This window comes from Talpa occidentalis, unplaced genomic scaffold (assembly GCF_014898055.3).
Source record: "Talpa occidentalis isolate TD23 unplaced genomic scaffold, MPIMG_talOcc4v2.1 talOcc4.9, whole genome shotgun sequence".
In the NCBI taxonomy this organism is placed as follows: Eukaryota; Metazoa; Chordata; class Mammalia; order Eulipotyphla; family Talpidae; genus Talpa; species Talpa occidentalis.
The window spans coordinates 33,104,497-33,129,195 of NW_023605305.1; the positions used below are offsets into that span (position 1 = coordinate 33,104,497).

Genomic DNA, 24,699 nt, shown 5'->3' on the forward strand with positions numbered 1-24,699 from the left:
AGGGTATTTCAGGAGATTGGAGAGCTCTGCTGCACCATGCATGAGTTAGCTCCCTGGTCGGGGATGGAACTCATTAGGTTGAGATTTGACCATTAGGCCACCAGGGAAGCCCCTTGCAACTTTTGTTTTATTTCAACATTCCCTGTTCCTCTAAGATACTTGTTTCCTGCAAGTTGCTTTTCTCCCATTTTTACAATTTTTTTGTTGTAGATTTTCTTAAGAGTGTATGGTGACCCTCAGATTTTAAGAGTCAGACTATTTGCAAGTTAAGTACAAATGGGTGGGATTAGTCACCTGAAATGTGGGCTTTTACTATAGAGTCATATGGATTAGTTGTGCCTTAGCGTCTTTCGGTCTTTTGTCCTTAACTGGTTGAAACTTACCTGAAGAAGAATCCTCTATTCTCTTGATTGCTGCTAACAACCTGAAAGCGCACTAGGAAGAGAGCTGGGACATTGCAGTCCCTGCATTCTCAGCATTTAGCTTTTTTTTTTTTTTTTTAAAGATATATTTTTTTATACAAGAGCCGGGGTACAGGCCAGATGCGCGGGAGGGTGAGTGGATTCACCAGAGACAGAGTGGGAAACAGAACAGGAAGATACACTGAAATACACTGCTGAGGGGAGCAGTGGGCGAGAAAGGAGAGGTCTGCTGTGTCATGTGGATTGGCTCCCTGCCAGGAATCGAACTCATGCCTCAGTGGCTGGTGATAGCTTGATAACGCTGAGACTTTCACCTCTGAGCCACCAGGGAGGTCCCCAGCATTCATGCATTTATTCATTTATTTATTTTTGAAGATTTGTTTGTTTATGCATACAAGAACTGGGGTATAGGCCAGAGGTGTGGGGATTGAGAAGATTCACCAGAGACAGAGTGGGGAGCAGAACAGGCAGATTGACTGAAATATACTGCTGAGGGGAGCAGTGGGTGAGTCAGGAGAGGTCCGCTGCGCCATGTGGGTAGCTCCCTGCCAGGGTTCAAACTCCTGCTTGCAGTGGCTACGGAAAGCTTCATAGGTTGCATCTTAACCCCTTGCGCCCCCAGGGAGGCCCTGTTTTTTAGTCTTTATATGTAATGGCTATCTGATTGGTACTTTGGCAAATAGGCATACCTAAATTCGAGAAATCATTCCCATATTTTGAAATTGTAGGTTTTTTCACATATATACATAATTGGAAATGACATAAAATAGTCTGTATGGACTACAGTACTAAAACCCTGGTCTCTCTTTTTGTATAGTATGCAACTATCCAGAACTGGCCAAGTTCAAGTTGTAAAATGACCGCATTGGTGACCTACAGGTAACTTCATGATGGCGTTGTACTTTTTTTAAAGCTTATTCTTAATCTTCTCACTACTCAGGGCCACTGTGTAAGTCAAATAGCCATGTGTTCAAATCCTGTTTTTTGAGAATTCTAGGGAAGTCATTTCCAGAATATCTCTGAGACTCAGCTTTCCTCATCTGTAAAATGGGGGTGACAGTGTGCAAGATTGAGGACGAACTGAAACATTGAATGTCCAGACTGTCTAACAGTATAGTTTCTTAAATATTTGCTTCCATTATATGGTCAATAATAATCTATGTCTGTGAACAGTTGCCCCTAAGGGGAAATGTTGAAAATGATCATGTCCTTGACGTTAGCCCGGGTTCTGAATGCACATCTTTGTACTTTTCCAGATCCTTCAAGGCATCCTTTTTCCCACTTCTTAGCAACTTCTCTCAACCAGAGGCTCAGCTGTGGGCACTATGGGCTCTATATCATGTCTGCAGTAAAAACCGTATGTATTCAAAGATAATAGTTTTTCAGCAATTTTTCTGTATATTAAGTTCAAGGTGAATTTTTAAAAAAATTTGTACTGTGTCTTGAATTTAATTCTTAAAAAAAAAACTGAAAAGCATTTTATTAGCTTTAAAAAGTATTACAAAATTACAATATTTGGAAGTGGATATTAAACTATGTAGAAAGTGAAAGTTTGTTCCTATTCTCCACTGATAACAATTTGATAACTAGAACTATCCTCCAGGTACTTTTCTGTGTACATATTATTAGCCCTTTGCACTCCGAACCATTCTGGACATTGGCTACCAATGTCCCCTGAGAGGGGACAGCGGAGTGCAAAGGGTTAGTATATATCATATGTAATTTTTAAAAAATAGGCTCATTCTGTGCATACTGATAGAGCTTGCTCTTTTCACTCAATAGTTTATCACTAATATTCTTACTATGGTAATACATAGATCTGCCTCTTTGTAATGGTTCCTAGGATGCTGAGGGGTGGGCTGGGAGTTAAGAGTTGTAAGACATACAGGCCATGATTTTATATAGTTAACCCTTGAACAACGTGGGTTTGAACTGTGGGGCTCCACTTAGAAGTGGAGTTTTTTCTATCCGTGGTTCTGCTTTCATAGATTCAGTAAACTGGATATGGAACCTGCAGAGAAGAGGGCTGACTGCCTATAAGGGACTTGAAGCATCCATGGATTTTGGTGGGGGCTAATCCCTCCCAGATACCAAGGGACATCTGTAGTTCAATTTTTGGGGAGTCAAAAGTTATATGCAGATTTTCAACCTCCCCAGGGTTTGGTGGCCCTAAACACTCCTGCCCTCCAGGTTCTTGAAGGGATCAACTATACTAAAACCAAGAGGTAGCTTTTAGAATTAAAGCTTTGGCTGTTTAAATATAGATTTATGGGGCCTATGTGCAAAAACTCTGAGAAATCATTTTAAAGCCTGAAATAATTGAGACAGTCTGTAATCCTAGATGGAAAGATTTAGTAGGATTCAGATGTCAGTTCAGTTCTTTCCAGTTTACAGATATAATTCAATTCGAATGAATATGAGATGCAGGATCTGAAAAGTATTCTAAAATTAATCAGGCAGTATAAACAGGAAAAGACTAACCAAGGAAATTTTTTTTGAAGAGCATGACCTAATACTTCTCTTAAAATTATATAAAAGTACCGGGAATAGTGCCAGCATATGAATAGACATGGGTAGATCAATAGGTCAGAATGGCTCTGAAACAGACTCCAGTTACACCAGCAGTAACTATAACAACGGGAACGTGTGTGGGTCATGATGATGTTTCTGAATATGTGTATGAAATACAGTGAAAATGGAAAGGGAAAGATGCACATGGTGATAGAGTACAGGTGATGCCAGAACTGAACTGTAGTCCCAGTTTCTGTCCTTTACTAATTGGGAACTTGAGCAAGTTATTTAACTTCTCTGTTCCTGTTTCCTCATCTATAAAATAAGGATAAAAACTTTATAGGGTAGTCAAGGGAATTAAGTGAGTTAATATTTGTAAACATATAGAACATTGCTTGGCTAACAGTACAGGCATTTGTATACAGCACAGTATAGAGTTTGTTAAATAAGATTCATCGTTTTGTGAGAATTGACTGAATCTCAGAATATTTAGAATTGTTGATGCAAAAAATTAATGAACATTTGTAATGAATGATAGGTATTGCTAAATTGTCCTCCAGAGTTGGTTACCAGTTTGCAACCCCATCAGCATGTATGGAGAGCTTGCCAGTTTACTTAACATTCTTGCAAAAACAATTGAACTTTTTGCCAATCTGAGGTGAAAGGGATAGTCTCACTTAATAACATTTAAGTGAACTATCTTTTATTTGTCATTTCCTATTCCATGAACTGTCTTATCCTTTTTTTACTTTTTGTTTACTGCTTGTTGGTCTTTTTCTTTGTAATTTATAGGAACTAATGTATAAGATCTTTGTAATGTGTGTTGCAAATATTCCTGTTTATTGTCCTGAGTTTGTTTACTGTATTCACAAGTCAATTTTGTTACTTGGCCTATGAATTTCAGGTCGTAGTTACACTTTCCCAAATTGATGGAAATTCTCAACGTTTTTCTTTTTTTTAAAGTCTTTTTTTTTTTAAATTTTTTTTTTATAGAGGCATGTTTTTTATTTATTTATTTGTTTGTTTGTTTTTTTATACATGCACTGGGTACAGTCAGAAGCGCGGGAGGGTGAGAGAATTCACCAGAGCCAGAGCGGGGAGCAGAGCAGGCAGAAGGACTGAAGTACACTGCTGAGGGGAGCAGCGGGCGGCAGGAGAGGTCTGTGCCCCATGTGGGACCCTCCTCCGGTGGCCGGGGAGCAGCCGGGGATCGAACCGGCGCTGCAGAGGCTGCGGGCAGCCTCGCAACCCAGCGCTCAACCGCTGCGCCACCGGGAGGCCCTCAACCTTTTTCTTTTAAAATACTATCCTTCCCCTCTATTCTTTTGTTGTGAAAGTATCTCTCATCCTGTCCTCAATTTTTTTTTTTTTTAAATAGTTTGTGTTTTTGTGTCTTTGTGCTACAGTCTTGGTAATTACCTCAATGTGTTTTTGGATTATTATGGCTATCTTTGAGTCTAATTGGCTCTTGGATTAAGAAGATATGTTTTAGACTAAATTGTGGGCATGTCCCTTTATCCCTGTAGCAGTTTGTATTTGCTACTGTCAGTTGCTCTAGAAGTTTCCCAGGGATTGGACTTTTTTTTTTTTAATTAAGGTAGCACTGTTTTATAACACTGCCTATGATTCAGAGGTATAAGATCACACTGATTTTTTTTTTTAATTTAAATTTTATTTTTATATTCCCCATACAATTACAACCCCCTTATTTTGACCCCACCCTCCACCCCCCATAGAGTGTCTCTGGTTCATAGTTGTTTGTTGATTTTGATTTTCACTTTCTTATAGTTATTCATTTTCCTGGTCCCTTATTTAAGTTTTCTAGATTCCTGCTATGAGTGAGACCATCCAGTATTTTTCTTTTTCTTTCTGGCTTATTTTGAAGAATAATGAGCATGAAGAGCATGAAGATCACACTAATTTTTTTGGTACTAATTTTTGTCGTAATTTTTCAACTGAAAGATTTCCAGAACATTTGTATAGTATAAATTCAAACCATATACCCACTTAAGACTGTAGTTATGAATTCTCAGGAAAGACTAATCCTCCTCCCACTCATATACATATGTAGAGCCCACGCCAAAATTAAAAGGTTTTGTTGTCTTATGCCTTCTTTTGTCTAGCCCTTTGAGGCACCAGCTTTGATGTACTGATTTTTTTACTTCTAGCTACCTAAGTTAAAATCTACCTTCATAGATTACTGAAATTGACAGTCCCTGACTGTCCCAGAATGCTGCAGATTACATGCTTGTAGGTGCTTTCGCCCTTTGTTTCTAGCTCTGGATATTTCCTCTACTTCGTATATTTTATGCACTCAAAATGCTTTTTCCATTATATTTTATCTAGCATCCAGTGTTTGTAAGTTATCCATCTCAAAGATACTGCTTGAAACTGAAATGTGTACTATTTTTTAATCAAAGAAATTATCTTTTTAACTAGCATTAGAAATATTTGAAGTATGGAGTTGTTTGGTAGTAAACATACTAAAATGATTATTATTTCACTACACGTGCTAAGCATTATTTAAGTTTTGACATATTTCTTTTGAAATGATTTTATCTACTTAATTCATGTGTCAAAGGGCTCTTAAGCCTTTGTATCCTTTCTTCAAAAAGATGAATGTGGTGAGTTGGGAATAGATAAAAGTCTGATTTGTCCATCACTTTTCTTTGCTTGATTTTCTTTCAGCCAACAAATACTGCAAAATGTTAGTCGAAGAAGGAGGATTGCAGCTGTTGTGTGACATCCAGGAGCACAGTGAGGCACACCCCCAAGCACAGCAGCTTGCAACCTCCATTCTAGATGATTTCAAAATGTATTTTATGAATTATCAGAGATCCCATCTATGTTGAATGCCCTTCTTTACTTAGGAGGTTTCAGAAGTATTCTCTGTTCCTCAGTGTCAGGTATTCTCCCCTATCAACAATTGAATGTTGACACTGGTTTGTGGTGTTTGAGTTGGCTGCCTCATTGGTCTTTCGTTGTTAATTTTCTATAAGTTAACAAAATATTGGATTTATATAATTCCAAGAAAAATTGTAATCATTTGGGGAACATACCTTTAGCACTTTTGAAAAAACCAAACCCTGGACTCTGTGGGCTCTGGGAGTTCACGTTCGAACAACTACACCATTACTATTTTCTAGTTCTGGATAATTTCTTAACTCTCAGAGTTTGTCAGAGGAAGGGTAAACAAACGACCTCCCCACCCCTTGCCAGGAAGACCTTGATATTTGTTAAATTTCATGCTTGAAAGAATTTTTCCAGTTATTCCTGGTTATGTGAAGCCACTGGAAAAAGAAGTACATGAAAAAAGTTCTGGAAAGTATATGCTCATAAATGTATTGTTTGGAAGGTTGAACCTCTGTTAGAAAGGAGGAAAAAGAATAAAAAAATGTTTGTTTTGATATTAAAGTGCTTTCTACTTTTTTTTTTTTTTTTTTAAAGATTTATTTATTTATTTATTTTTACAAGCACTGGGTACAGTCAGAAGCGCGGGAGGGTGAGATAATTCACCAGAGCCAGAGCGGGGAGCAGAGCAGGAAGAAGGACCGAAGTACACTGCTAAGGGGAGCAGCGGGCGGCAGGAGAGGTCTGCGCGCCATGTGGGACCCTCCTCCGGTGGCCGGGGAGCAGCTGGGGATCGAACTGGCGCTGCAGAGGCTGCGGGCAGCTTCGCAACCCAGCGCTCAACCGCTGCGCCACCGGGGAGGCCCTAAAGTGCTTTCTACTTGTGGGGTGGAAGGAAGAGAAAAACATTTTTTACAATTTTGGATATAGCCTGCCTTTGGCCTTTTTACCCTCAACTTTACACTTTAAACTGAGCACAATATTCTGTGTCAAGTGGATGTGTTTGTGGGACATGGTGGGATTTAAGACTGAGAACTGAATGTTTAGATGAAAGATTGTATGGGGACTATAAATCTCAATTCCTCACACTGTTGAGTGCGACCATGACCAAAACTGAGAGAAAGCAAAGAACCATAAAAACTTAGCCAAAGATTTTAAGAGGTGCTCTTAGCTAGCATGAAGACAAGAAAATATGGGCTTTTCTGAGAACCAGCCTTAACCAAAATATAAAGCATATCAGAAGCTTTGATTGTGTCCTTTGCAAGCTCTTCTGTGGGATAAAGTATGAACTTATTATTGACAACTACTGAAGCATGTTTTGCCATTCATCTATTTAAGTTTTTCAAAGAACAAAATTTATTTTTTGATTAGCTGCATATCTTAGGGCTAGGTTTTTGTGCCTTTAACTGGCTTGGTTCAGATTCTTTAAATGGAATGCTATGTACCATCTTTTGGAATCAAATGAAGGAAGCTCATTTTTATTTATTTTTTTTTAAGATTTATTTATGTATTTATTTTATATAAGAACCAGGGTACAGGCCAGATGCGCGGGAGGGTGAGAGGATTCACCCGAGACAGAGCGGGGAACTGAACAGGCAGACTGGCAAAATACACTGCTGAGGGGAGCAGCGGGTATAATAGGAGAGGTCTGCTGCACCATGTGGGACCCTCGCTGGCTGGCTGGGATTGAACCAGTGCTGCAGAGACTGGACAGCTTCATAGTGCGGCGCTCAACCGCCTGCGCCACGAAGGGGGAGGCCCTCATTCTTATTCTTAACTGCAGTCCACATTGCTCACTATTATCCCACTGGATAAGGAGAATTTGTAACCTACTTCCTTCTATAGTCCTAAACTACTGTATTTTCTCTTATTCACTCTTCAGAATTCCAAAAGGAATTCTTCTTGACCTGGCTCCCAAAACTTTGGAACAACCTGTTACCAGTTGCTAGCTTTTGCTAATGTGTGGATATGCTGGGAACTGGTATCTTTGAGAACTAGAGTCTTGGTGCCCCTCCAAGTTTTGTCTCATTCACAGCAATCCTCTGGGGGTAGTAAGTTTTATCCTCCCCATTTTTAACAGATGAGAAAAGGGAAGTTCAGTAAAGTTGTAACTTTCTTGAGTAGTTACAGCTCATGTGGTGGGTGCTGATTTTTCAGCTCTTGTGTTACTCTCCCTTTTGAGAAATGATCACTACCTTGGGACACATTTGTATTTAACAGTAAATCAAAAATTTTATTGGTTGTGTCCATCATGGTTTGGTGACATAGGACAGGCCTGGGCTCAGAAAACGAAGAAACTGGGGGTGGTTATAACATCTTGCCATCTCTGGTGAGCATTGACAACCACAGGCATAAATCAAGCTTGAGAGCCAAAAGTTTGCAATCCCCACAGTGGGGGATGATTTTATTCCTTGGTTTATTATTCAAATGGGAACAAGCAGAGCCAACCCAACCTCAGGGGCTAGATTCTGGCTAGGAGGAGTAATGAAGGTAGCAAGTGGATGGCATAGTCAGCACTTTAATAGCAGGCTCCACACTAATCAGTATATGTTCGTCATTGTCCTTGTGAGGAAACTAGAGCCCAAAGAGGTGAAATGATGCGGATAGTCGCACTGTTAATTTCCCTTTTGAATCCTGGCCACTAAGACCTGTATTTCCCATGCCTAAGGTTAAATGGGAGTCACTTGCCAACAAATTTGGGAGGCCGCTTCTCTCTGAAGGCTGCCATGCCCTCCAGTCGGTCCTGGGTGGGGATATTCTGAAATAATACATAGATTATTAGTTGGGAGGGAGGAAGCCACTAAAGGATCAGAAGCCACTAAAGACTAACTTAAGCTTGCTTGCCCAGCCTGTGACGAGACCAGAGTCTAGTGTCATTGAAGGTGTGGGCGCCAGTGGCTCCTTGGTCTCTGGGCAAAGCAGGCCAGCCTCTTTAGCATCCTTTACTCATTACCTTAGCCTCAGTCTCCCACCATAGTCTGGTAGGAGGTTGCTCAGCAGAGAAAAAGATTAGGCTTTGCAGTAAGAAATCTGGCTTTGATTCCTGGTGTGTAGCTGGTTCACAGCAGGTCTTGCAAGTCCTAGGATTCCCTCTTTAGGAATATTTTGGATGTTAACTTCAAGATTAGTATTTTGGATTAATCCAGTCGGTTGGGAAGAAACTACTAAGTGGGTTATATATTGCATTAGATCCTTCACTGTGGGCCAGCCTCTGCTTATAAGCATGCATGGTCTGGCAGCAGCCATTTACCTGGGCATAGCATAACCCTTCAATGACCATCCCCGAGGCGATATCCACCTGCAAGAAAGAAGTGGTACCTGGATCAGCCTGACCTTGTCCACCTCCATCTGCACTGGCAGCCAGCCTACCCTTCTGCCTACAGCATTCCTTACTCTTGCATGGATTCCTCCAGCAAAGAATTACTGAGGCTCACTGTACACCAGTCCACAAAGGACAGAGATGACTGTAATAAGGAACTCTACCTGGAAAAGGAACACCCTATCAGTGGTAAAACAGTACTTGGCAAATGGGGACTGTGAGGTAAAAGGGAGGGTTGCACACAGCCTGTAATAGCCGAGGAGGGTGGGCATGAGCTGTGTTTGCACAGCCAGTGTTCCCTCCCCACCTGGCTGCCTCACCATAATGCTTGTCACCCCTATTAGTGAACCTTACAGGTTTTCCATTTGTCCTAAGGAGTCAGGTCCTGGGCCTTTATCACCTGGCCCCTGGCTATATCTCAGCCTCCACTGCCCAGTGCTCACTGTTACTACCACTAGGAGAAGTATGTGTAAATTCATTTACTTTTTACAACAATAGATTATTGTCTGTGATATAACTCAGAAGTTCTGGTGTTTAGAAAGATGAAGTAATTTGTCTAAGGTCACAACAGTATGTGGAAGAACAGGTGTTTGAAGCAGAAGCCCAGCACCAGAGCCATACCCCGTCCTCCCAGGTGTGTTGTCTCACCCTTGCTCCCACTCAGTCGAGTTGCTCATTTATACACACCTGTGCTTTTGCTCATACTTTTTACTCTTTTCTGGATTCTCATCCTTCTCAAGCCCATCTCTAGGATACATTCTGTAAGCCTGCACTACCCAGGACCATGGCTGTTGCCTTGTGGGCAGTGCAGCACAGCTCATTTCTCTAGAATGTGCTTGATACCCTTCACGTCTTATTAGCAATTTGTGTCTGTATCTTAACAGCGCCCCTGCCACACACACAAACACACACACACCTCCCTTGGGGCAGTGACCCATATTTGACTCATCTCCGTCTCCCATTTGCCAGCTTAGGTCTAGATTCAGTATGTAATGAATGAATTCATCTCTAGAAATTAGTGTAATTTATGTATTACATTAATTTATGTAATTAATGTAAATTAATGTTTAGAAGTGAGTTAACTGTATCAAGGCATCTACCCTGAGCTCTTGTCTTTGTTGGCATATTACTGAGCACAACAAACTGGAGAACATGGGCTGAGAACCATATAGACCTTGGTTCTTATTACATGCTTGCTCTGTGACCCTGGAGAAGTCCTTTACCCTGCCTGAATCTTTCCTTCTCTTCAAGGGAGATGAGGATAAAATGTAATTTATTACCTGGCCAAACTTTGGATTTTGTAGATGGATAAAATAATACACAAAAAGAGAGCAAGGTCAAACTCTTAAGTCTGTTAGATTTCATTTCTTGAGTTCTTTCCTCTTGTGTTGTCAGTCTGTGTGAGTCGTGAATGTGGCACTTCCCTGCCACCACACTGATGTTAGTCGACCCAAGTCCTAACCCAGAACCTCCTTACCTCCATTCCTTGGTCAATCGCTACTTTGCCAAGCCTCACAGCAATGGGGGCCTAGGGAAAAGAAAAGGCTTGGTTGAGGTGATCTTGCTAATATTAAGAAGGGTTGAAATAAAATGAAGTGCATAGCTTTGGGGGTGGGGAGAAGAGTCTCGGGCAGGGAGGCAGAGGTCTGGGTCAAAGATCCAGCTTTTTTTTTTCCATAAATATTTTTATTTATGCACACAAGAACTGGGGTGTAGGCCAGAGGTACAGGGATGAGAGGATTTACCAGAGACAGTGGGGGAGCAGAACAGGTGGATCTACTGAAATACATTGCTGAGGGGAGCAGCGGGTGAGACAAGAAAGGTCTGCTGCGCCATGTGGGTCAGCTCCCTGGCCAGGGATCGAATTCATGCTTCAGTGGCTGGCGATAGTTTGATAGTGCTGAGACTTTAACCCCTGCACCACCAGGGAGGCCCGAGTCCCAGCTGTTTAACTGACAATTGTGTTGTTAGTGTTAGTGCTTATTACTACTCAATTGCTGTTCCTTGTCTGTAATAAAGGGAGCCTGTCCTTTTGCATCTGTTCTATTTGACTTGCATATTATGAACATTATTTAGGTAACTGATTTCTAACCAAAGAAAATTAAAAACTATGTAGATATGCTGTGTTTATGTATGAAAAATATCTAAATGTACTTCAGTGGTGGCTGTGTATATGAAAATTATTAGAAATATGATTGACAATTTCATGTTCTTTGGAAATAACAGTGTGCCCCAGTGAGCAACTGTGCCCTATTTCTTTGTTCAAGTAGAAAACAACTAAATCCATATTCAAAGGATAATGTGTATTTACTGTGTCAGGAGAAAATATGTTAAGACTTGGACCTTGCATATACTGACAGATCTTTCTGGACTCTAATCTCTGCAATCATTTGACTGCACTTTTGACAAACCCTATAGTGGTTTGTCCACTAGAGGGCAGCCTTCTACACCATCCCAGGCACTCACCACCAGGTGCCTGGGCACCTGGGCACTTAGTAACTGCTCCAAGTTGTTGCAGGTTTGTTTCAGGTTGCATCAGAATGTCCCAACTTTGGGATTAGAATTTATGATACTAGTTTTTGGTATGTTGGTATTTTTATATACTGTAGTATTTGTATATTTGAAATACTGAAATACTGGTAATTAGTGGAATACCATTATTTCAGTATCAAAAATCTGAAACCTGAATCATCTTGAGATCTAGCTCAAAGACTCAGTTTTGTTTATGCAAAATAGACAAACCCTGCACGGTGTATACAGGTCTTGCTAGATAAGCCCCCTCTGTGGAAATGCAGTCACTCAGTTTTGTATTCAGTGACTCTTGGACAAGTTGTAAAGAAACTGACAGCATTAAAATTATCCAGGTAACAACATTGGATTCTTCATGTAAATGTGATGAAAAAATCATGGGAGGCGGGGGGTGGTCTTCTCTGGTGTTGCAAGGGGTTAAGTCCCAGCACTAGGAAGCTATCCACAGCCACTGCAGCATGAGTTTGATTCCCAACCAGGAACTAACCCACATGGCGCAGCAGACCTCTCCTGTCTCACTCACTGCTCCCCTCAGCAGTGTATTCAATAAATCCGCCTGTTCTGCTCCCCACTCTGTCTCTGGTGAATACTCTCAACCCCTGCACCTTTGGCCTACACCCCAGTTCTATGCAAAAAAAAAAAAAAGAGGTAATGAACAAAATAATGCTTTCTTTTTAACTATTAATTATTAAAAGTTTTAGTCCTTGCCCCCTCAAAAAGGACCTCAAAGTTATAAAAGGAGTTAGGGTTATTTAAATTTAAAGGAGACAAAAATTTTTTTTTATCAAAATAAAATACTTATTTTTGTAATTAATTCAAATGTCTGTTAATATTAATGTGAGAATGAATGAGTAACATTTTTATGGATTTATAGTTAACTCTTGTGTTTGTAAATTTTGAAATTTGAAATGCAATAAATATTTTCAGTTTTTAAATTGTACATATTCTGCATTTCTTTAGAATAAAATATCCATTTTTATATTGTATTCTGTATTGTGGAAAATAAATGCCAGATACTAAAATTGGCAGTCACGTTTTCTGACCTTGATGAACAAATCACTTAACCTTTCAGGGTGCGTTATATCACAAATACAGTGGGTATAGTCAACTCAGTTGGATTGTTCTAATAATTGAGACACTATGGAAGTATCTCAGATTGTTTCTGATGGATGGGAGGTGCCCCATATGGGAGACCACAGAAGGCTCCTGGGTGTCCTGCAGAAGGCTTTTGCCCCAACAGCTGGCAGGATTGTACCAAAATAGGGTCTAAACTCACTCCTTGGCTCTCAAGTTTTTAAAAGAGGGGGGCCTCCCTGGTGCCACAGAGGTTAAAATCTCAGCACTATCAAGCTATTGCCAGCCACTGCACCCCAGTTCTTATATGCATAAATAAATAAAAATAAATCTTAAAAAAAAAAAACATTTTGTGCCACAGAATTTGGTCAGAAATATGGGCTGATAGTTCTGTGTCTGCTCTAAAATCTTGCCTTTCCACTCTTTGGGCTATTTTAATGTGGTAATATCCAATACAAAAGCCACTAGCCACATTCTGGCTATTAGAATTTGAAATGTGGAAAGTGTGACTGAGAAACTAAATCTTTACAGTTACATATGGTTCATGGCTACCACAGTTGTCAGCACAAATACAGAACATTTCCAGCATCTGAAGTACTGTTAGTGTTATTCTGTGGATGTTCAGGCCCATCCTGAACTGGTTGGCTGAATGGAAACAAAAACTCTCAAGAGTGTTAATTTGATGAGTGTTGGTAAATGGATCTTGTGTGGCACCTTCCACGGGACCCCTTCACTCCCTTCCATTCAAAGCAGGTCCTCCTTCCTGTGCTGGGCTGCCACCACACCTGGGGCAGGATCTCCTGGGCCAGTGCTCGTGCCCGATGGTAGGCAGCATTGCCCTCCTCATTCTGGGGCACAGCATGATTCACCAGCCCCAGTGCCTGGGCTTGCATCCCACTCAGTCGTCGGCCCGTGAAGATGAGCTCCTTTGCCAGGGCCACCCCCAGGCATCGAGGCAATCTCTGAGTCCCTCCTGCCAAATGGAGCAGAAGTAGTGAATACATGTGAGAAGATCCAACCTCGAGTCAGCTAAGATGCAGAACAAATTCTGAGGATGGAAGGGCAGAGTCCAGACCAGGGCAAAAGAAGAAAGCAGGGAAGTATCCTGGATAGATACTTAGCAGAACTAAGCAGGTAAAAAGAAGATGAATGTTGTGGGTTAGGTTACCTGCTCCCGGGAGGAGCCCTCGGGTGGTCTCAATCAGTCCCATGACAGCCGAGGAAGCTGCTTAAACAGAACAGAGTGAAGCCCCCACCCTATCCCCCAGTGCCAGGACCCTGGAGTGCACACACTTGCCTCTATGCTTTGTTGACCCTTCCAGCCAGCTACTTCATGGTTTGACTACAGCCAAACCTCCTCCCAGCCTGGAAGTGGAGACCCAGGCCTTCATTTGCCTCCCCTACTACTAAAGGTGTGCATCACCAGGCACCTGAGGAGTCTTCCTGAACCTCATAGGTGGGGAAGAAATGAGTACCTCTTGTCTGCCTCCTTCAGAGAGCTGCTAAGCATTAAATGAGGTAATAGGGCTTGGAAATAAGGGGTTCCTGAAAGGTGCCCAATATCTAGATGGCAGCTCAGCACAGGTGTCTAATATATGTCTCATGCACCATTGCTAACTCTGGCTTGGCAGTGAGTATCCATGACTTCTGCTCTACCAGTTACTCCCAGCTTTTTGGCAACTGGAAATTTCCCTGATTGTTCAGTTCATAGCCTCTTACTGAGGTCTTCCTATGAGAAGCCCTCCTTGTGTGTCCCACCCCAAAGGCTTCTCTCCTGAATTCCCTCAGCACAGGCCACCTGAACCATGCAGTGTGGGCTGGAAGGCAGCCATTACTACTGCCTACGCTGCATTTTCTATTCACCCTCCTGCCCACCCTAACCCTACAGGTTAATTACCCTAAACAGCCAGGTGAGAAGCAGAGTCAGGGCTAAGCCCTGACCTGATGTTTTGATGCATTCTGTGTGGAGTCATACTTTTTAAATGTTCCACCTGGAGTGGCAGGAGACAGCAGTGATGGGAAGAATAGCACCATGGTGGCCTGCTAGTTTTTCTAACTGCCTCCAAGAAGGGTGCACCTAACCAACAAGTCAGTAATCTTAAAAAGTGACTACTTTTCTTTATTTCTCTCATTCTTCAAACAAGACCCATTAAATGCTCTTAACACATCATGAGGACCTTGACTGGTGAACCACATGGCTCTGTTCCTGCCTGGGTATGTTTGTGAGTAGAAGGGCCAAGAAATGTATTGTTCCCTTGGCTCACCCTTGTGCAAAATGTGATTAAGAAATGACTTGGACAGAACTGGAAGATTGCATGCCAATCTCCTCTTTGTCCTCAGCCCTTCCTCTCTATGCTGTACTATCAGCAGTTGCTCTGGGGTTGGCAGGATCATTGCTAAGATGAGGTGTTGTGGAGAATTAGAGCAGTTCATGGCTGGGCCAGGAGGGGAATTAGCTTTCACCTGAACCCCACCATGTCCTCCACTTTGCTTTTAGTTCTGCTGTTGGCTGTAAAGTCAAGAGCAGTTGCTAAATTCACAATCCCCAGATGCCCCGTTTCATCCTTCCCTCCCCACTCTATTCCCACCTCCCCCCTCCCCACCTAGTACCTGCTACTCGGAGGTCACAGGCCAAGGCAAGTTCCAGGCCTCCACCCAAGGCAAATCCATCCATAGCTGCAATGGTGGGTGCAGGAAAGGCTGCTGTGGAGATGAAGAAGGCCTCAGCCTGCGAGGCCCTAGCAAGAGCAGGACAGAAACTCAAGGTTGTGGAAAAGTGACCTTGCTGGACAGAGGGCCTCAATGGTTCCAGGTTTGGGGACCTCACCTGGTACCTTAGCCAGGTCATCTTAGAAGTTGATTTCCCCAGTGGGGAAAGTTGTGGGATCAGCTGGGGAACCAGAGTGGTGAGATGGGCCGGGTGGTGCCTCAGGCCCACTCTCCTGGTGACTTCGTGGGGCCTGCCCTTCTGCTCTCCTACTTCTGTGTGCCATGCTGGGTGCTGGGAACACAACTGGATCAGACACAGGGAAGGCAGACCTGTCAACAGGCAGTGGTGACTCAGGGTGATCTGTGCTCTAACAAAGAAGGCTTGGAGCACGGGTCAGGGAAGGATTCCTGGAGGAGGTGCTGGTGGTTTTAAAGGATGAGTTAAGTGCTCAGGTGGCCAAGGGGGAGTATTCTAGGCAAAGAGAGCAGCTATTGTCAGTGCCTGGAAGCAGGCTAGGTAAAGCCTGATGCCTTTGGAATAGCCAGGCTTGACCCCTGAGGACACAGGTGGGGGTGGAAGTTGGAGTGTGGGAGAGGGAGGTATTAGACCTAGCAAAGCATATCTGAACCCTCTTGTCACCCTCTTAGTAGAATTCCTTATGTTCATCGCTTTGGGGTTATGTCTTCCCACAGAGATCACAACAGAAACTGTGCTCACTGTAGAGGATGGTGAGTAGGATGGGTCTGATCAGCAGAAACCCTGAATTCTCTCCTCAACCAAACTCCGGCCCTTACCGATCTCATTCATCAGGCCTCGGAGCCTCTGGACAAAGACCCCCACCTCGGTCTCACTCATCTGCTCCCGCTCCTTCAGGTCTGCACCTGCAGATGGTAACAGGGTGGTGATACCCCTGGGAAATGACCCCTTACTGAATTCTAGGCCTTTAAAGGGTCTGGCAATGGAGTCATGGGGAAAAGCAGCCAGAGAGGAAAGAGAAACACCAGGAAGGTGGTCAAGAAAGCCAGGGAGGAAAAAGTGGGGGATGTGGGGATGGGGTCAAAAAAGGAGAACTGTAACACAACAGCAAAAGGATAAATTGAACTTCATCAAACTTAAAAACTTTAGGCCTCCCCAGTGGCGCAGCGGTTGAGCTCTGGGTTGCGAAGCTGCCTGCAGCCTCTGCAGCGCCGGTTCGATCCCCAGCTGTTCCCCGGCCCTCACCCTCCCGCGCTTCTGACTGTACCCAGTGCTTGTACAAATAAATAAATAAATAAACTTAAAAACTTTGATGCATCAAAGGACACCATGAAGAGAGTGAGAAGACAACCCAAGAATGAAAAAATTTTTTGGCAAATCACCTATATGATAAGGAATTAAAATTGATATATAAAGAGCCCCCAACAACAGCAACACACACACACACACAAGATATCAATAGACATTTCTCCAAAGAGACAAATGGCTAATAAGCACATGATGATACTCAGCATCATTAGTCATGAGAGAAATGCAAACCAAACCACATTGGATACCACTTCATACTCATTAGCATGGCTATTACAAGTAACAGAAAGCAGGGGTTGGCATGGATGTGGAAAGACCTAGCACTGAGCTACATCCCCTTGAAAATTCCTGGGAATCATGCTTCTTCCATTCTCTCCCTTCATGGCCTCTTCCTTTCTCCCCAGTTGTGCCCCAGTTGCCCCCTTTTCTCTTCCCAGGGTTCTCAGAGCTCAGTTCGATTCAGTTCTCTTGACTTGGCTTTTTGTTGTGGGCCTGGGATACAGTATTCCCCATCTTTGGAACAGAAATTCATGGTATTTGTGATTTCTTTTTTTGTTTTTAAGTGAATTATTTTATATCGAGATAATACTGGTTGACAACACTGCATATAATTCAGAGGTACAGTTTCATACGTATATCACCATGCGACACTCATCGCCAAAGCTCCCATAATCTACTGTAGTCTATTGGACCCTTTCTGACTGCTCCCTACTCTCTACCTTCTCCCTGAGCTTCAATTCTACCGTCAGACTTCTAGGGTTCATTTATTGTCTGTTCCTTTATTTTGTTTCTGTATAGTCCATATATGAGTGAAATCATCTGGTATTTGTCTTTCTCCTGATTTGTTTTTGCTTAATATAATATACTCTAGGGCAAATCATGTTATTGCAAATGGCAAGATTTCATTTTTTTTTTAAATAGCTGAGTAGTATTCCATTGTGAATATATTCCACATTTTATTAATCCATCATCATGTAGGTTGTTTCTTGGAAACATGGCTATTATAAATAGTGCTAATGAACATGGGAGTGCATAGAGCCTTTTGAATAAGCTTTTTTTTTTTTTTGCATTTTTTGGGTAGATACGTAGAAGTAGAATTGCTAGATCATATGATAGGTCTATTTTTAATATTTTGAGAATTTTCCATACTGTTTTCCATAGTAGCTAGACCAGTTTCCTCAGTGAGGGGTCAGAAAACAGGATGATATAGCAGAAAGAACAAGGATTAGGGGCTCAGTGATATCAACTTCAAATTGATTTTTATCTGCCCCTTACTAGTGAGTAACCCTAGGCAAGGAATTTTACCTCTGAGTCTTTGAAGTCACATCTTTAAAACTGAAGTAATGAAACCTATGCTGAAACTGATCTAGGCACGTTCCCCTTATCCTCACAACCCCTGCATACTGATGGGAGCTCTGCTGTGCCCCAGTGGGGCAGGGAGGAAACCCACCTGCACAGAACACGCCCTTCACTGCACTTCTGAAGAGCAGGACACGCACTTGCTGGTCCTCCCGCAGCTGGGCCAAAGCTTCTAGCAGCTGCAGAAGAGACCCTATCAGATAGCTCCCAGTCCAGCCCCAGCCCACCCTGGTGCCTTGCCTTCCTTACCTCGCTGACAAAGACATTCCCCAGGGCATTTCGGGCTCTTGGTCTGTTCATCAGAATCTCAGTGATTCCTGCAAGGAACAGGGCAGCCTTGGGTGAGCCAGCTGGCCCTGTTCACAACTGGCCTCACACCTGAAGGAAGGAGGTCTGAGTTCTAGGCAGTATCTACTCTTGGTAAGCAGAATGACTTGAGAAGTGTCGGATAAAGCAAAGAGTGTGACTGCCTGTTGACTTAGAAGGTGAGCCTGGACAGTGAGAGACTCCTCCATCACCACGATCCCAGGAATATACAGTTCACTTGCCTTCCTCACTTCCAGAAGCTACCCAAGGACATATCCCTGAAATAAAATGTATTGACGGGAGTCAACAGAAACCACTGGAAGGCAGTGTAGAGACCTATTGGCTTAACAATCCCTTACTAATATAGAAGGGGAAACTGAGGCCCAGAAAAGGAGAGCGGCTCCCCCAAGTTAACAGCTGGACAAAGCTAGCAATCCCTCCTGTCAAATAGCTAGCAATCTATGAGGGAAGTCTAGACACATGGAAAATAAAGGGACAATGGCAGAAAGGAGAGGTAATTCTAGAAGGATTTACATAAGCAGAAAGGAAAGGACGGGCCCTAAGGCAAATGCAAAGCTAGAACAAAACACAGAGGTAGGGGGCCTTCCTGGTGGCACAGGCCGGTGAGCGCACTGCTGTGAAGCTGTCTGCAGCTTCTGCAATGCTGGTTCGATCCCTGCCGGCCGCAGAGCAACCCACATGGCACAGCAGACCTCTCCTGCTCCCCTCAGCAGTGTATTTCGTCAGTCTGCCTGTTCTGTCCCCTGCTTTGTCTCTGGTGAATCCTCTCACCCTCCCGCACATCTGGCCTATACCCCAGTTCTTGTATAAATAAATAAATCTTTTTAAGAAAAAACACAGAGGTAGGACAGCTTGAAATGAACCCATGGGTAGAAGAGATAAGATGGAAAGTACAGGCTATGATAAACTTTGAATGAGTTACCATAACTAAGGAGTTACCATCACAGCAGACCTCTCCTGCTCCCCTCAGCAGTGTATTTCGTCAGTCTGCCTGTTCTGTCCCCTACTTTGTCTCTGGTGAATCCGCTCACCCTCCCGCACATCTGGCCTATACCCCAGTTCTTGTATAAATAAATAAATCTTTTTAAGAAAAAACACAGAGGTAGGACAGCTTGAAATGAACCCATGGGTAGAAGAGATAAGATGGAAAGTACAGGTTGTGATAAACTTTGAATGAGTTACCATAACTAAGGAGTTACCATAAAGCCATACTCGACCAAAAGCCAATGGGCTGGTTAGCCAGCCCATTCTGTTTTCAAAGACAACAGATACACTTAGGTGCCATCAACCTAAGTGAGAGGCAGAATCTGTGGCTGTGGCTTCTAACATGAACATCGAAGGACCCCAAATAATTTTGGGGGGGTATTTTTCCTGTTGTGAATATCTTTCTTTTGCCTCTTCCACTCCTTCTTGATTATCTCCTTCCCATCTTCTACAAACTTTTGGGTGGAGGCAGAGACTTTTTTTGTGAGTAGAAGAACTAGGGTGTAGGCCAGAGGTGCCTGGGACTGGGGTGGGGTGGGGCTGGGGATGATGAGAGGATTCACCAGAGACAGAGGGGTAAGCAGAATAGGAGGATTAACTGAATTACACTACTAAGGGGAGCAACGGGTGAGAGAGGAGAGGTCTGCTGTGCCATATATACGGGTTACTTCCCCGGTTGGGGAGAGAACTCAGGACTCCTTTTTATAATGCATTCAACTACTTAGAAGTAAATTGTAAGATCTATGACGTGTGAGATACAGAGAGAAAGAGAGAGAGAGAGAAATACAAGTCTTTTTTGAGTTACTGAATTACCAAAGGAGGCATGACAATCTAATAGTTAACATTTTTTGAAATCAGACCTGGCTCAAACTGTACAGTTTCTTAATCTGTACAGTGGGAAGAATAATTATAACTCTCAAGGAAGCCCTGTTGCCAGTTTGGCAGTGAACTAAGCATGAGAGTAAGGGCTCTAAAGCCCGGCAACCCCACATGGCCAGAGAAATTCTCACCAAATGATGTCGTGAGGTAACAGCAGTCCCTCATGTCCATCAAAGTGGGGGTTATGTACTAAACAGTATGCAGGCCTCCCTGGTGGCTCAGGGGTTAAAGTCTCAGTGCTATCAAGCTCTTGCCAGCTCTTGCCAACATGAGTTCGATCCCCAGCCAGAGAGCTAACCCACATGGCGCAGCAGACCTCTCCTGTCTTGCCCTTTGCTCCCCTCAGCAGTGTATTTCAGTAGATCCACCTGTTCTGTATGCATTAAAAAAAAAAAAAGTATATGAGAACAGGAAGCAAGGTACTAGATTTATATGGCAAAGTAGTTCTTCAAATTTATCATCAAGAAACAAAGGAAGAAATATGAGATGTACAGTACAGTGCCATCTGTGTAAATTAAGACTGGGACACCAACAAGGTTACATCAAATGAAGAGAAGAGGGGGTGGGACTGGGGAGAAAATAAAGGCTTGCCCTGACAGTAAATATGCAGCTAACTGAGGAGTGATAAAAGTCATCCAGTGCGCTGGAAATCCAGAACAAACAATCGAGATGTTTTGTTAGAGACCAGCGTGAACCTTACCCTAAGCGCAAAAGTTGGCCTTGGGACAGGGGGCCTTCAACCATAGCAGCTCTCCCGTGGTTCCTTTTTCCCTTCACCTGCCTTGCACCCAGGAGCCAAATAACTCTAGCGTAAGGGCTCCTGGAGCCCTGCCAGGATCCTTGGCCTAGCAGGGAAATGGGGCCTTTAGAAGCTCCTCTTGGGGACACTGTGCCTAGTCCTACCGCTGAGAGACTCCTCTCCCTAACTCACACAGTCCCAGGCCACCAGATGAGGAATTTGGGAACTGATAGACAGTCTCGCCACAAAAAGAGTGGGGCAGCCAGTAAGATGGACTTGGGCCTTAGGGAAGTTTGGGGATTTGGGATCTAATCATCAGACAAACCTTCCTCCTACTGATCTCAGACTTCTGCGTGAAGTGGCGCGTTGCCCAGAGCTGTGGTCCTGGCTGCAGCGGTAGGCGCGGGGTTCGCCTCCCAAGCCCCGCCCGGGGTCGTCCCACTTGCCTCCAGGGCGCTCCTAGCACAGCTCACTTACCTTGGTCGGGACCCGTCAGGGCGCGCACTTGGATCTCGCGGTCCGCTTTCGTCGAGTGCGACGCGCAGCCATGGGCTGGAAGGGGCTCCCAGAGGCGCAGCAGGCGCTGGGTGCGGTTCAGGGTGCACAGCATCGGGGCGCAGCCAGGAAGGTGAGGCTGGGACCCTCCACTGCCTCTCCGGATGAATGTTCGCAATTCGACCCCGAGGTCTTCGCCAACTGCTCCACCTGTGGGTGGCAGGCCGACACTGCTCTCTGAGCCTCAGAGAGACCGGTAGAGGAGAAAGCCCAGCTAGTGTGATTTGGGGCAAAGTTGTCTACGACCCTAAACGTCAGTGTCTTAATCTGTAAGATAAAAAATATTATTAGTGACTACTGTCAAAGATAAAGGCAGATGCTAAGGTGGTGAGGACAGATTTTAATTGGTAATTCGATGATACTGGACTTACAAGTTTCCACTTAAGGTTTTCTTACTTGATGATGATAGGAAGGTGAGGAACATTCAGTAGGAAACATACTTTGAATATTGAGTTTTGATCCTTTCCAAGCTAGGATATGATATATGCTGATGATACTGGGCAGCCTCATCAGCCCTGGCTCCCTGCCAGCCACTGAATCAGGAGGGTAAACATTGAATACTGGGTAATGTCCTGTGTTAACAGTTTTTCAACTCAAGGTGGGTTTGCTAGGACAGAACCCATCCTAACTAAACAGAGATCTGCATATCAGTATTATTGCAAAAGAGTAGAGTACGTTGAACTGAATTCAAGTTTCACTTGCGCAGACGGGTTTTAAAGGGAGCATGAGGGAATAGGAGCTCTTACGAACAGGAACTGTGTAAGAATCAAGGAAGTGAAAATTTTATATAGTAAGAATAAAAATAAAAGTACTAAATACACAAGGTCAAAACATTCAAATGACATCAATAGGTATAAAATTAGAAGAAAAACTTCACTTCTCCATAATATATGCACTTAAAATAATGTTTTATTTTATTTTAATATATTTTTTAAAGATTTATTTGTTTATACAAGCACTGGGTACAGTCAGAAGCACAGGAGGGTGAGAGAATTCTCCAGAGCCAGAGCGGGGAACAGAACAGGCAGAGTGACGAAATACACTGCTGAGGGGAGCAGCGGGCACAGCAGGAGAGGTCTGTCGAGCCATGTGGGACCCTTGCAGGTGACTGGGGATCGAACTGATGCTGCAGAGTCTGCGGGCAGGTTTGCAGCCCAGCGCTAAACCACTGAGCCACCAGGGGAGGCCCTATTTTATTTTTTTTTTAAAGATTTATTTATTTATTTAGACAAGCACTGGGTACACTCAGAAGTGCGGGAGGGTGAGAGAATTCACCAGAGCCAGAGTGGAGAGCAGAACAGGCAGACTGACAAAGTACACTGCTGAGGGGAGCAGCAGGCAGCAGGAGAGGTCTGCTGCGCCATGTGGGTTACTCTCTGGCTGCCCAGGGATTGAAGTGCTGCTGAGGCTTTGGATTGCTTCATAGTGTGGGGCTTAATCCGGTTTGCCACCAGGGAGGCCCCCTCTTTGGACTTGGATGTTGAAACCATTAGTATTTGTTACATAATAATTTGCCATGACTGCTGGTTCTGTTGAGTTGGTAATTGTCCACCAATCACATCACTGTCCTTAACAGCCAGAGTTTCAAGAAACAACTCTACATTTAACATTAAGTGTAGAAGAGGACACTCATGTAACAGTCGAGAGCTGAAATAAGAAAGTAGACAGAATATGGTCTTGTTTGAATTCGTTTGCATTCACTTAGAAACACTGTGTTGGGCAACTCAAATATTTTGCCATCTCAAGGGCTCTTTGAGTACTGATTTTGGAGGTACAAATACATTTTTGCAAGTAAGCACTTTCCCTAATACAGACTTTGCAAAGAAAAGCATTAAATACACACACACACACACACACACACAGATATACGTGTGTATATATATACACACACACATATTTCATCTAGTAAGTTAACCAAAAAGAGCCAAAATGAGAGGCAATCAAGTGTTTATTTGAGATCAAAGAATCAAAATTCAGCATGTTTTCAGATAGAAAACTACAATGTGGCCTGAGAAGGAGATAAAAGTTGGAGGTTTTAGGGTAAAAGTTAAATGAGTAAGTGTGTAAATAGTGCTGACAAACTCACACTGTACGTAACTGGTTACTGATTCTGTCCTCTGGCAAAATTCCATAATTATCAATCTTTGGACTCAGAAGTTTCAAAATCCCTTTCCTACTGGGCTTTCAAACAGCGACAGGGATAAATATTTGCTGTTTGGCTCAGTCCAATCAGACAATTGGCAGTTTTTCCACAATGACAACTCCCATCCGATTTTAAAATGGCTCACGTATGCCTATTTTTCACAGGTGCTAACACTTTCTGTAACGTATTTGAGTTCTCACAGAACAAGGCAAGGGAACGAGTTTCTGAACGAGTTTCTGATAGTTTCAGTCACGGGTAGTGACTGAATTTTGTTTCCGCATTTGTTGTACGCGTGTATACATTAATCCCCTTCCCATATAGGTGTACAGTCCCGAGTTTTTTGTTTTTAAAGATTTATGTATGTTTACAAGACCTGGGGTACAGGCCAGAGATGCGGGGAGGGGGGGGGAATAAGAGGACTCACCAGAGACAGAGTGGGGAACAGAACAGGCAAATTGACTGAAGTACACTGAGGAGGGGAGCAGCGGGGGAGTCAGGGGAGGTCTGCCTCACCATGAGGGTTGCTCCCTGACTGGGGATCGAACTCGTGCTGCAGAGGCTGTGGATTGCTTCATAGTGCGGTGCTTGACCCCTTGCGCCACCAGGGAGGCCCCAGTCCTGAGTTTTAACACACGCACTGACTCTCCTACCACCACTAACAGGACAGAGAACCATTCTCCAACTCTAAGCATTTCCCTGACTAACCCTTTGAGTCGGGTTTCTAGCCTACCCCTGCGCTCAGCCTCAAGCCCACTCTCTGTCACAGGGGAGACCCGAAACTCAAGAGGCTGTAACCAGGTTTTAAACTTTGCTTCAGCAGCACTAGGTCTCCAAACCAGGAGAGAACATTCGCCCCGGGACCCACTGCCAGAGGTTGCGTAACACAGGCCTCCCGCCCGCCGAGGAACGCGCGCCGCCGGCCTCTGCGCACGCGCAGGCGCCCGCGCTCGCCCCGCCCCCTAGCACTAGAGGGCCCGGCTGCTCGCCGCCGCCCGCCTAGCCCCGCCGCGCGTC

The 24,699-nt window shown here is 43.7% G+C and overlaps 2 protein-coding genes across 7 annotated transcripts in view; one reads left to right on the forward strand and one right to left on the reverse strand.

Moving 5' to 3' along the window:
* Positions 1-6,489, forward strand: part of ZYG11A (zyg-11 family member A, cell cycle regulator) — a 36,510-nt gene extending 30,021 nt beyond the window's left edge. For 2 of the 4 annotated variants that reach the window (XM_037499719.2, XM_037499718.2), the window contains 3 exons: positions 1,240-1,301; positions 1,679-1,779; positions 5,622-6,489. In XM_037499719.2, coding sequence (XP_037355616.1) covers positions 1,240-1,301; positions 1,679-1,779; positions 5,622-5,785 — 327 coding nt within the window. In that variant the 3' untranslated portion in view covers positions 5,786-6,489. The remainder of the gene's footprint in view (positions 1-1,239; positions 1,302-1,678; positions 1,780-5,621) is intronic. The other 2 variants (XM_037499717.2, XM_037499716.2) reach the window with 2 other exon arrangements.
* Positions 6,490-7,408: 919 nt separating this feature from the next.
* On the reverse strand, positions 7,409-24,126 carry ECHDC2 (enoyl-CoA hydratase domain containing 2). 3 transcript variants are annotated; one of them, XM_037499288.2, is made up of 11 exons: positions 24,110-24,126; positions 21,465-21,692; positions 18,308-18,375; positions 18,150-18,237; positions 16,210-16,296; positions 15,316-15,408; positions 13,874-13,933; positions 13,491-13,678; positions 10,580-10,630; positions 9,034-9,081; positions 7,409-8,541 (listed from the first exon to the last, which is right to left on the reverse strand). In XM_037499288.2, the coding sequence occupies exons 2-11, from the start codon at positions 21,595-21,597 to the stop codon at positions 8,464-8,466; spliced, it is 894 nt and encodes a 297-aa protein (XP_037355185.1). In that variant the 5' UTR covers positions 21,598-21,692; positions 24,110-24,126; the 3' UTR covers positions 7,409-8,463. The 3 variants fall into 3 exon arrangements, with proteins under 3 accessions (XP_037355185.1, XP_037355187.1, XP_037355186.1); XM_037499289.2 differs by lacking the exon at positions 24,110-24,126 and having other exon boundaries at positions 7,410-8,541; positions 13,874-13,930; XM_037499290.2 differs by lacking the exons at positions 13,874-13,933; positions 24,110-24,126.
* Positions 24,127-24,699: the final 573 nt, after the last annotated feature.